At 56.3% G+C, this 10,046-nt stretch overlaps 1 protein-coding gene across 1 annotated transcript; it reads right to left on the reverse strand.

The window, feature by feature from the left end:
* Window positions 1-315: 315 nt before the first annotated feature.
* RSAD1 (radical S-adenosyl methionine domain containing 1) lies at window positions 316-9,584 on the reverse strand. Its single transcript, XM_048817966.2, has 9 exons — window positions 9,438-9,584; window positions 6,931-7,064; window positions 6,301-6,505; window positions 5,669-6,034; window positions 5,074-5,137; window positions 4,631-4,778; window positions 3,943-3,997; window positions 2,347-2,450; window positions 316-2,274 (listed from the first exon to the last, which is right to left on the reverse strand). Exons 1-9 carry the CDS (start codon window positions 9,567-9,569, stop codon window positions 2,166-2,168), a joined length of 1,317 nt encoding a protein of 438 aa, XP_048673923.2. The 5' UTR covers window positions 9,570-9,584; the 3' UTR covers window positions 316-2,165.
* Between the last annotated feature and the right edge of the window lie 462 nt (window positions 9,585-10,046).

Consider the following 10,046-nt stretch of genomic DNA (forward strand, 5'->3'; position numbering starts at 1 on the left):
GCTATTGCTCATTGCAGACTGGTGCTTTTGCCCACAGAGTTGCTGCCCAGCCGGTATGGAATTGATTCCATTATAAAGCACTCAAAGAACCCTTGTTTGGTCTGGTCTGGTCTGTAGGGTAATATGCTTTTCTGTTGACCTCTTCATCTTCCAGGAGTTCATGACAAATTGCAAATAAAATCAAGTTAATATTTTAAAATGATTATTCTCTATTTGAACTGCCGCCAGGTCTTGAAAACTGCATGAGTAATCTATCACGGGATCCAAATATTGATCTTACAGCTAAACTACAATTACCAGACTAAGTCAGAGACAAACTATTACAGGCTGGTTTATTAAAAACAAAACTTCTTACTTGTGACTGTAGCAATCAGAACACCCAAGTAGATCAGCAAGCTTACCTGAGCTCCTCACTTTGCATTCACCAGAGACCAGAAGGAATGTCTCAACAGCTGCACAGCTCTTCACCAAAGCTAGGCATAATATAATGGGCCTAAATCTGATCCAAGATATGTGGCACTCACCTCTGTGTCTCCTCCGCACGGGGAATGCAAGGACCACAATGAAGCACAAGTTTCTGTACAGTAATATGTGCATTTGCTTTGGTTTAAAAGGGAAGTGATGTCTGGGCTGGACACTGTCCTGCAGCCTGGACTAGAGCACTAGACTAAGACTCAGCAGACTCAGATTCTATTCCTGGCTCTGCCACTGACCTGCTGTGTGACCTCTGGTTCCCCTCCCACTTTTTGTCTGTCTGGTCTGTTTAGACTGTAAGCTCTTCAGGGCAGGCACTGTCTCTTATTATGTGTATGTACAGCATCTGGCACAACAGAGCCTTGACCCTGATGCGGGCCTTTAGGTGCTACTGTCATATGAATTGCCGTCTAAAGACAATTACACCTTTGTTCCATTCAGCAGTGAGGCCAAGGGCTGAGAGGGCCACTGAAGACAAACTCTCCTCTTAGCACGAAGTCAGGGCTATGGCGTATTAGTGGGGTGGGGTAGGAGAGCCTTGGCCTGCCTATGCTGTAACCGTTCGGTGGGCAAAGAGCACTTCATTCCCCAGCACTGTCCCGGCGGCACTGAATTCCCTCCAGAAGTGAATTGATACCCCAGGCGCCACTGCACCTGGGAGAAAATGGGGCTCAATAATGTATTATTCTGGGCTGCATATTCTGCACCTTCCCAGCTTTCTGGTGGGGGGATGTGTGTCTCTGTGACATCGCCTCTGCTTGTGGTTCCGTTATCCACGACAGGCAGGGAAAGATAGAGTTAAACCCTGGGGTGCCCTGCTTTTGCACTGAGGGGCAGCTGCTGAGACCAGCAAGCTACTCTGCAGAGTCCAAGGAAAGGCAAAGAGAATAACCAGCAGCCTTTGCAAGGGAGCCCTTAGCTCACCTGTCCATCTTACCAGCGTAAAAGGTCAAAAGTGCTACAGAGCTAAACCAGGGGGACAGGGAGCAAGCTGCACCCACATGCTTTATTAGTGGGCATGAGATGGAGGGCTTCCGAAAACTCGGCCAGAGTGAGAGGTAGCTCTAGCCGGTCCCGGTCGCCCACACTGGCCGTGGGGAGTTCAGTCCAGAGCACGCTGCAAGCGTCGGGGAGGAAATGACCTGCTCGCCCTTCCTCGGGGTTTGACATTGCAGTATTTTCGCTTCACTCCTTATCTCCATCTGCTGGAGGGAGATTGTATCACATGCTGACTGCAGAGAAGAGACTGGTTTCAGAGTAGCAGCCGTGTTAGAAGAGACTGACTTTCCTCACTGAAGTAAGGGAACTGAAGTCACTGAAACCCACACTATTATGTATCTTTCCATTCAATCTAAAATTAAAATGCTTTTACCCTATTTTCTGCAGTAGCCACTGACCAAATATGGTGCACATAAAAAACAAACAAACCAGCTTCCTCTCTGCTATAAGCAAATGCAAATTGCATTGATTTACTCCAAGCCTGGATTTGGCCCTAGTCCTGGATTTTGCAAACTGAGGGCTCCAAAGTGACTTCAGCCAAGAGCCAAGTTGTTCCTTAGGATCGGCCTCCCCTGCTGCAATGCTTTCCAGATTGGATGCAAGATCTGTCTGTCTCCGGGTCCCCTGTCCATCCAGGACTGCTGGAGTTTGCTGGGAAAGGCTGCTGCTTCCTGGTTGAGAACTGTCTAGCTTCAGGTCCGATGGGCTGTTCTGTCTTCCCAGGACTTCTGGAGCTGGTTGAGGAGGGTCAGCAGCAGAGAGTCCAGCACTGCCAAACCTTTCCAAGAGCACCTGAGCCCCCTGGGAAAAAAGCAGGACATGGATCATCCCCCCCATCAAAGAACAGGGCTCTTCCCCCGCCACAGTCCTTACCTATTGTCCAAAAGCAGCAAGCCCTGATCCTCCAGCTCTTTCACTTCCTCTGAGGTTCCAAACACGTCCCACAGGCTCAGGCTGGTGGCAAACTGCAGCCAGTGCTGATGGGGGAGAGACTCCTTGTAAATACTGACTTGACAGAGTTTACTGGGGCTTTGATCTTTTATTTTGTGGGGTTAGTTTCACCTGCCTAGTAACAGATTCCACACAAAGCTCTAGAGGGAAGGGTGTGAGCCTCTTGGAGAGGCCTAGCCTTTCTCAGGGCTGCCTGCCTTTCTGCATCTGCACTGCTCCTGCAAAAATAGCACTCACCTGGCTTTGCACCCTTAATTTAGATGGTTCAATCCCTGACTGTGCCTGATACTGCGGTGATGGGGGCAGTGTGAAAGTCCTGATCCCGCAGAGAGAAATCAGGTGCTCAGCTGCCTAACGGACAAGATTTGCATCTCCAGCTGAGGGTGCCAGAAGCGCAGGTGCAGTTTCTATGGGTGCCCATTAAAAAAGGGGGTTGAACAGAAGCCCCTTGAAATCTCTGGCTGTGGCATGCAGTCCAAGGAGCCGTTCGCATGGCCCAGTGGGTAATACCCCTGACTAGCCAACAGAGACTGAACTCCTCTCTCACCCCTAGAAGTCAGGGCTAAAGGGTGGGAGAACCTGTCCGCCACGTCCAATCACCGCACGGTCAGCATCTAGTATTGGTAAATGCACTTACAGTCGAACCTCAGAGTCATGAACCCCTCTGGAATGGAGGTTGCTCATAACTCTGAAATGTCCGTAACCCGGAACAAAACGTTCTGGTGGATCTTTCAAAAGTTTACAACCGAGCATTGACTTCAGACAGCTCTGAAACGTCACTACCCAGAAGAGAAATTCTGCTTTCCCTTATTTTTTTTAGCCGTTTATGTTTAAACACAGCACTGTGCTGTTTTTGGTCTCTGCTGTTGCCTGACTGCGTACTTCCGTTTCCAACTGCGGTGTGTGGTTGACTGGTCAGTTCATAACTCCGGTGTTGATAACTTCTACTGTACTTTGCATACTGTGCCCAGCAATGTGTGAGCCAAACATGAGATTGGACTATCAAAGGTGCCACAAACAATCAAATCCTGTCCTACCGCATGTGACTGGGACCTGTATCCTGACTGTAAAGGTTTGGGGGATTACTGAATTCACCATTTGGACTTGATGACCTTGGGCCGAACTTTCAAAGGCATTTAGGCACTTAGTGGGATTTTCAAAAGCTACCCGTGCCTAACTCCCTTTGATTTCAAATGCCTATCTGCATCTCTAAGCACCTAAATACCTTTAAACATTTGCCCCTTGGGGCTTTCAATCCATAGCAGCTGTACTGGGCCAGGGGCTGACATCTTGGCAATTCAGACTAAGGGAATCCCTGTGAGAGTTCCAGAGCTGCTCAGAATCCCAGCAGAGAACAGACCACTCCTTGCCGAGCCAGTCCACACACAGCACTTGACCAGAGCTCTCCTTGGAAATGGTTCCTCTTGCTGGCCCTGTCCAGAGCCAGCTGCGAAAGCCACGCTCTGAGAGTTCAAACCCCCGCAGGACAGGCTGCTACAACCGAGAGCCAGCTCTCACCTGGTGTGTGATTCCTATGTCCATGCGGAGCCCCAGGACCAAAACCTCCTCCAACCTACAACACAAAGAGCGATGCTGGAGGGCTGTGGGGTCACCAGGGGGCTCCCGAAGGTGGTCCTGCATCTGGGGCTGAAGGTGCAAGGAAGGCAAAGGGGAGCACCTGAGTGCAAGTGGGAAAAGGCTGCCCACATTGTTCTCCTTCAAGGGCCTGAGACTGCAGCCCTGCTGGCAAAGCTCCCATCGTCTTTCATAGTTTAGCCTGCAGGAGAATGGCAGGATCGGGCTCCCGCTCGGTTAGAAGCATAGTGTTTAAGGCCAGAAGGGAGCACCAGATCATCTAGCCTGACCTCCTGCATGTCACAGGCCACCACCAGCCCCCATCCCCCGCACACTAAGCCCAACAACCAAAACTAGCCCAAAGTCTCACAGTCCATAGGAGACCCAATATGTGCTACAGGCAGAGTAAGGGCAGGACCAAGGGGCATCAATGCTCGAGGCCCTGAAAAGGCAGGGAAGTGATGGTGAGATATAGCCACACAGTCCTGGCAAGTGACCCGCACCCAGGTTATTTTATCTCAGTAGCTTGCAGGAAAGGCCACATGCACCAAGACGCTGAGGAGGAGGAGGAGGAGGAGGAGTCAGACACCACCTGGGGTGAGCCGACTGTTGGCCCTGCCCCAATACTCACACCTCCAGCTGGCTCAGCACAGTCTGTTTCCGGGTCCCGTGTCCGCAGGCAAGCACCTCCTTCATCCAGCTGTCCGGCTCCAGGGTCTGTATTCTGGCTTCCCGAAGGCTCTCGCCATGTGCTCGCGGCACAAACCTCCCATGAGCTCCTAGGATAATGACAAGCATTTCTGCAGCATCCCTTCCCTCCTGGAGTTCATCACCCCCAGAGCAGCAATGGCCCTTGGGTCAGAGCCATGGGGTTGATTGGGGGGCGAGAGGTGGTGCCTTGCAAGGGTCAGTCATCGCTCAGGGCCCTGCAACAGTGCCCTGGGAGGATGAGCTTCCTCACAGCAGCTCCTTGTAGAGGTCAACTGGACCCCAGCGGAGAGGCTGCTTTGTAGCTCTATACACAGCCCCATCTGGTAAGATCCCGTGTGCCTCTTACTTTCCCAGGGAACTCACCTGGCCCGACCCCTATGTACTGGCTGCCTTGCCAATAGGACAGGTTGTGGGTACTGAGCGCCCCCTGCAGGAGAAAATGACACACCATAAGCCAGGAAAAGGAATCAAATCTCTTTGGACCCATTCCTGCAAGATGCTCAAGGCTTCTGGCATGGTGACTCCCTATTGGACTCAACGGGTCTGGTAGGCGCTCAGCACCTAGCAGGATCAGGCCCATCATGTGGGGTTCTGGGTTTATCTTTCTCACAGTGTGCAGAGTAAGCAGGGCTTCCTCTTTCAGTGCTGGGCTTCCCATCTCTCTCCTGGGCTGAAAAGACAGTCCAGCTTCCTTGCCCACCCCAGCTCCCTGCTGAGAGGGAATCTCAGCAAGCATTGCTAGCAGAGGGCATGCTCAGTGCTCGTCCCCACTCCCAACATCCAGAGAGAGTTCCCCTGGGCCTGCATCTGCTCCCCCACATCTCGCCCCGGAACACGTCCCCTGCTTGGGGAGCTCAGATCCTCTCACCAGTTGTATTCTGAATTATTTGGGTTTATTCTCCCCCCGCTTAGATCTGGGACACACTGCAAAAGGGACAGGCCAAGGGGAGGGACTCACATTCCTGGCAAAATTGGAGACCTCATACTGCCGGAATCCCACGTCCCGCAGCATCTCCTGGGCAGATTCATACATCTCTGCCACCACCTCCTGCTTGGGCACGGGCAGAGAGCCCCGCTGGACCTGCTTGAAGAGGGAGGTGCCCCTCTCCAGCGTCAGCTGATACAGAGACACGTGGTCATCACACAGCTGAAGCAGCTCTTCTAACCCCCTGGCCCATGAGGAAACACTCTGGCCGGGGAGGCCAAAGATGAGGTCAACGGATGTGCGGCCGGGAAACAGCTTCTTTGCCTCTTCCAAGGTCCCCAGAGCCTCATCAGCCGTGTGGTTCCTCCCAAGGAGCCTCAGCTCTGCATCATCCAGGGACTGCAGAGAACAAGAATGATCAGCGGAGAGGTGCTTTAGGCTGCTTTAGAGAGGTTTTGGGGGAGGGAGCACGGGGAAGCCCCAGAGAGGGATGAGAAGGGCACGTGAGGAGACAGCGAGAGGGAGAAAGAGAGTGAAGGAGGGAGCGAGATAGAGCAGGACCCTGTGGGAGAAGGTAGAGAGAGTGTCCCTGAGAGAAGAGCATGGGGACGGGGGGTGTGTGTGTGTGCCTGAGGATAAGAAGGGTAAATCTCCTGCTTTCTCACCTGGATGCCGATGGAGAGGCGATTGACTCCCGACGCCCGGAATCCCGCCAGCCGCGAGGCACTTGCTGAGGTGGGATTGGCTTCCAGAGTGACCTCGGCGTCCGCCGCCAAGTGGGCGCAGCGGGAGACGGTCTCCAGGACAGCAGCGATGGTGAGCGGGCTGGCCAGGCTTGGGGTGCCCCCGCCGAAGAACACCGAGCTGATCCTGCCGAGCGGAGGGGAGAGAGGCCTGGAGTCTCACAGGGTGAATGGGCTGCTGTGCAGGCTACCTCCAGACTCACTGCCTCGGAGGAATCCTCCTCCCATGCCCCAGGGGACACCTGCTTTCAGGCAGGACGTCCCCTCCCTCGGACCTCAATAGACCCTTACCGCAAAGCCCCAGCTTCAGCTCCTGCCCCAGCAGGAAAGGGGAACAGTGTCAAAGAAGCCACGCCCAGCCCCCCAGCCGCTCTGGGTCGGGTGCAAAGCTAAAGGTCAGCACAGCCTTTGTGGAATACAGCAGGGCGGATTTAACCACCTCTGCCTCCCACATGCCGCTTTCCCTGGCTGCTGTTGTAAAGCCACAAAGAACCACATTACCTCCCCTTCCCACAACCGCCACTCTCTCTCCTTTCCTGCTGAAGGACCCACCTCTGGACTTGGCTGAGCCGGATCAGGGTCTGGGCTTCCCGAGAGAGACAGCTCCTCACGGACTCCTCGTCTAGGCCCCGGGGGATGTACGTGTTGAAGTTGCAGTAGCTGCAGCGTTTCTGGCAGTACGGCCACTAAGAGACACGGGGACCAGGATTCGTAGACTCAAAGGCCAGAAGGGACCACTGTGATCATCTAGTCTGACCTCCCGTGACACTAGTCACAGGGCTTCCCTTAATTCATTCCTGTTTGTATTATGAATATGGTTACAGTGGAACCTCACAGTTACGAACCCCTCGGGAATGGAGGCTGTTCATAACTCCGAACAAAACGTTCTGGTGGTTCTTTCAAAAGCTTACAGCTGAACACTGACTTCAGACAGCTTCGAAACTTCACTATGCAGAAGAAAAATGCTGCTTTCCCTTTCTTTTTTTAGTAGGTCACATTTAACACAGCACTGTGCTGTGCTGGCTTTTGTTTGTTTGTGCTGTTGCCTGATTGCACACGTCCAGTTCCAAATGAGGGGTGTGGCTGACTGGGGTCGAGGGTTGCCAAGTTTCTGGCTGCAGAAAACCCGAACACCCTTGCCCTGCCCCCTGCCCTGAGGCTCCGTCCCTGCCCCTTCTCCAAGGCCCTTCCCACTCACTCCGTCCCCTGCTCTCTCCATCACTCGCTCTCCCCCATCCTTGCTCACTTGCTCATTTTCACTGGGCTGGGGCAGGAGGTTGGGGTGCGGAAGGGGGCTCAGGGCTGGGGCAAGGGGTTGGGGGCGGGCTCTGGGAAGGACTTTGGGTGCGGGAGGGGCTCAGGGCTGGGGCAGCAGAATGGGGCGCTGGAGGGGGTGCGGGGTGCAGGCTCCAAGCAGCGCTTATCTCAGGCGGCTCCCAGAAGCAGCGGCATGTCCCCCCTCCGGCAGCATGTCCCGTCTGCAGGCGCCACCCCCGCAGCTCCCAGTGGCCATGGTTCCCAGCTAATGGGAGCTGCGGAGTTGGTGCTCGGGCAGCACATGGAGCTCCCGGGCCGCCCCTGCACCTAGGAGCCGGAGGGGGACATGCCGCTGCTTCCGGGAGCCGCGTGGAGCCAGGGAGCCTGCCTGGCCCTGCTGTGCCACTGACCGGACTTTTAATGGCCTGATCAGCAGTGCTGACCGGAGCCACCAGGGTCCCTTTTTGACCGGGTGTTCCCGTCGAAAATTGGATGCCTGGCAACCCTACTGGGGTCATAATTCTGGTGTTCATAACTCTGAGGTTCTACTGTATTATGGTAGTGCCCAGGGACCAGCCAAGATCAGGCCCCACCGGGAGCGAGAGGAGAACTTCTGGAAAAACACCCCATCTTGATTTAAAAGTATCCAGTGATGGAGAAACCACGTGTGGTACATTGTTCCAACGGTTAACTACCCTCACTGCCTTATTTCTAGTCTGAATTTGTCTAGCTTTGACTGCCAGCTATTGGATCTAGGCCATAGATTATATTGGAGACTTCACTCAAATCCAGGGGAAGTTACCTTCCCAGTAAAGATGGCACCATCTTACATTTAGTACAGGTTTCAGAGTAACAGCCGTGTTAGTCTGTCTTTGCAAAAAGAAAAGGAGTACTTGTGGCACCTTAGAGACTAACCAATTTATTTGAGCATGAGCTTTCGTGAGCTACAGCATCCGATGAAGTGAGCTGTCGCTCACGAAAGCTCATGCTCAAATAAATTGGTTAGTCTCTAAGGTGCCACAAGTCCTCCTTTTCTTTTTACATTTAGTACAGAAGTTCAGACCCAGAGGTTCACACAGGCCAAAGCCTTGTCCTGACTCAAGATACGTCTACATTGCAACCGGGAGGTGTAATTCCCAGCTCGGGTTAGCGGACCTCCAGCTAGCACCTAAAAATAGCCAGGTGAGGGTGTAGGCAGGGGCGGCTTGGTCTAGCCACCTGGGCAGCTGCCCCAGGATCTCGGCTTGCAGGGGGGCGGCTAGCTGAGCCTGCACCTGCTATTCTAGCGCCCCAACTTGACCGACGTTAGCACACGGACACCTGAGCTGGGCACGACCCCTGCCGCTGCCCTACAGCCGGCCCCCCGGGGGCTTGTGGGGTGCCCGGGCGCCCTCACGCGCTCCTCCTCCACCTTCCAGAACGCGAGGGCGGCCGAGGCGGCGCAGCCCGCCTCGCCGGCTGCACGGGGCTCGGGTGACCCAGCGGCGCGCCCGGACTCCGGCCCAGGAGGCCAAACGACACCGAGCAGGGTGGGATCCCAGGACGCGGGCTGGGGCGCCCAGCCCTTCCCCAGGGTGATCGGCCGCATTCAGAGGGGCCATCCCTCGCCCCCGCCCTGGGCCTCAGCTCCCGTCCGCACGCAGCCCGCCGCGCACAAGGCCGCAGGGAGCCCCCCGCTCCTACGGGGCACCGGCCAGGGGCGCCCACACGGGCACAGGCTGCACGGGCACGCGCGCCCGCACAGGATCCGGCCCGGGGCGCGCGCAAGGGGGTCGCGCGCACGTGGCCCGGCCCGCACTCACGTGCACGTAGAGGGCCGCCTGGACCGGCTCCGCGCGGGGCGGCTCCCGCGCCCGGTGCTGCCGCGCCGCTCGCAGGCTGCGCAGAGCCGCGGCCAGCCGGGCCCGAGGGTGCCGCCAGCCCGGCGCCGCCATGAGCTGCCCCGCCCCACGCCGCCGGTCACGGGGAGGGACCGGCCGGGCGGCTCCGCAGCGCGTGTGGCCGGGAGCCCCCGCCCCCAGTGCCGCCTCTCAGGCTGCTTCTTCCCCCCGTCCCCGTCAGCCCTCACCAGCCCCTCCTGCTCCTACCGCCCCTCCCGATCTCAGCCCCCCCGTGTCCCCCTGTCCCTACCCCCCAGCTCCCCCTTCGTCCCCCCGCTCCTACCGCCCCTCCCGATCTCAGCCCCCCCCGTGTCCCCCTGTTCCTACCCCCCAGCTCCCCCTTCGTCCCCCCCGCTCCTACCGCCCCTCCCGATCTCAGCCCCCCCCGTGTCCCCCTGTTCCTACCCCCCAGCTCCCCCTTCGTCCCCCCGCTCCTACCGCCCCTCCCGATCTCAGCCCCCCCGTGTCCCCCTGTCCCTACCCCCCAGCTCCCCCTTCGTCCCCCCCGCTCCTACCGCCCCCTCCCGATCT

The sequence above is a fragment of the Caretta caretta genome, chromosome 14 (assembly GCF_965140235.1).
Source record: "Caretta caretta isolate rCarCar2 chromosome 14, rCarCar1.hap1, whole genome shotgun sequence".
Lineage (NCBI taxonomy): Eukaryota > Metazoa > Chordata > Testudines > Cheloniidae > Caretta > Caretta caretta.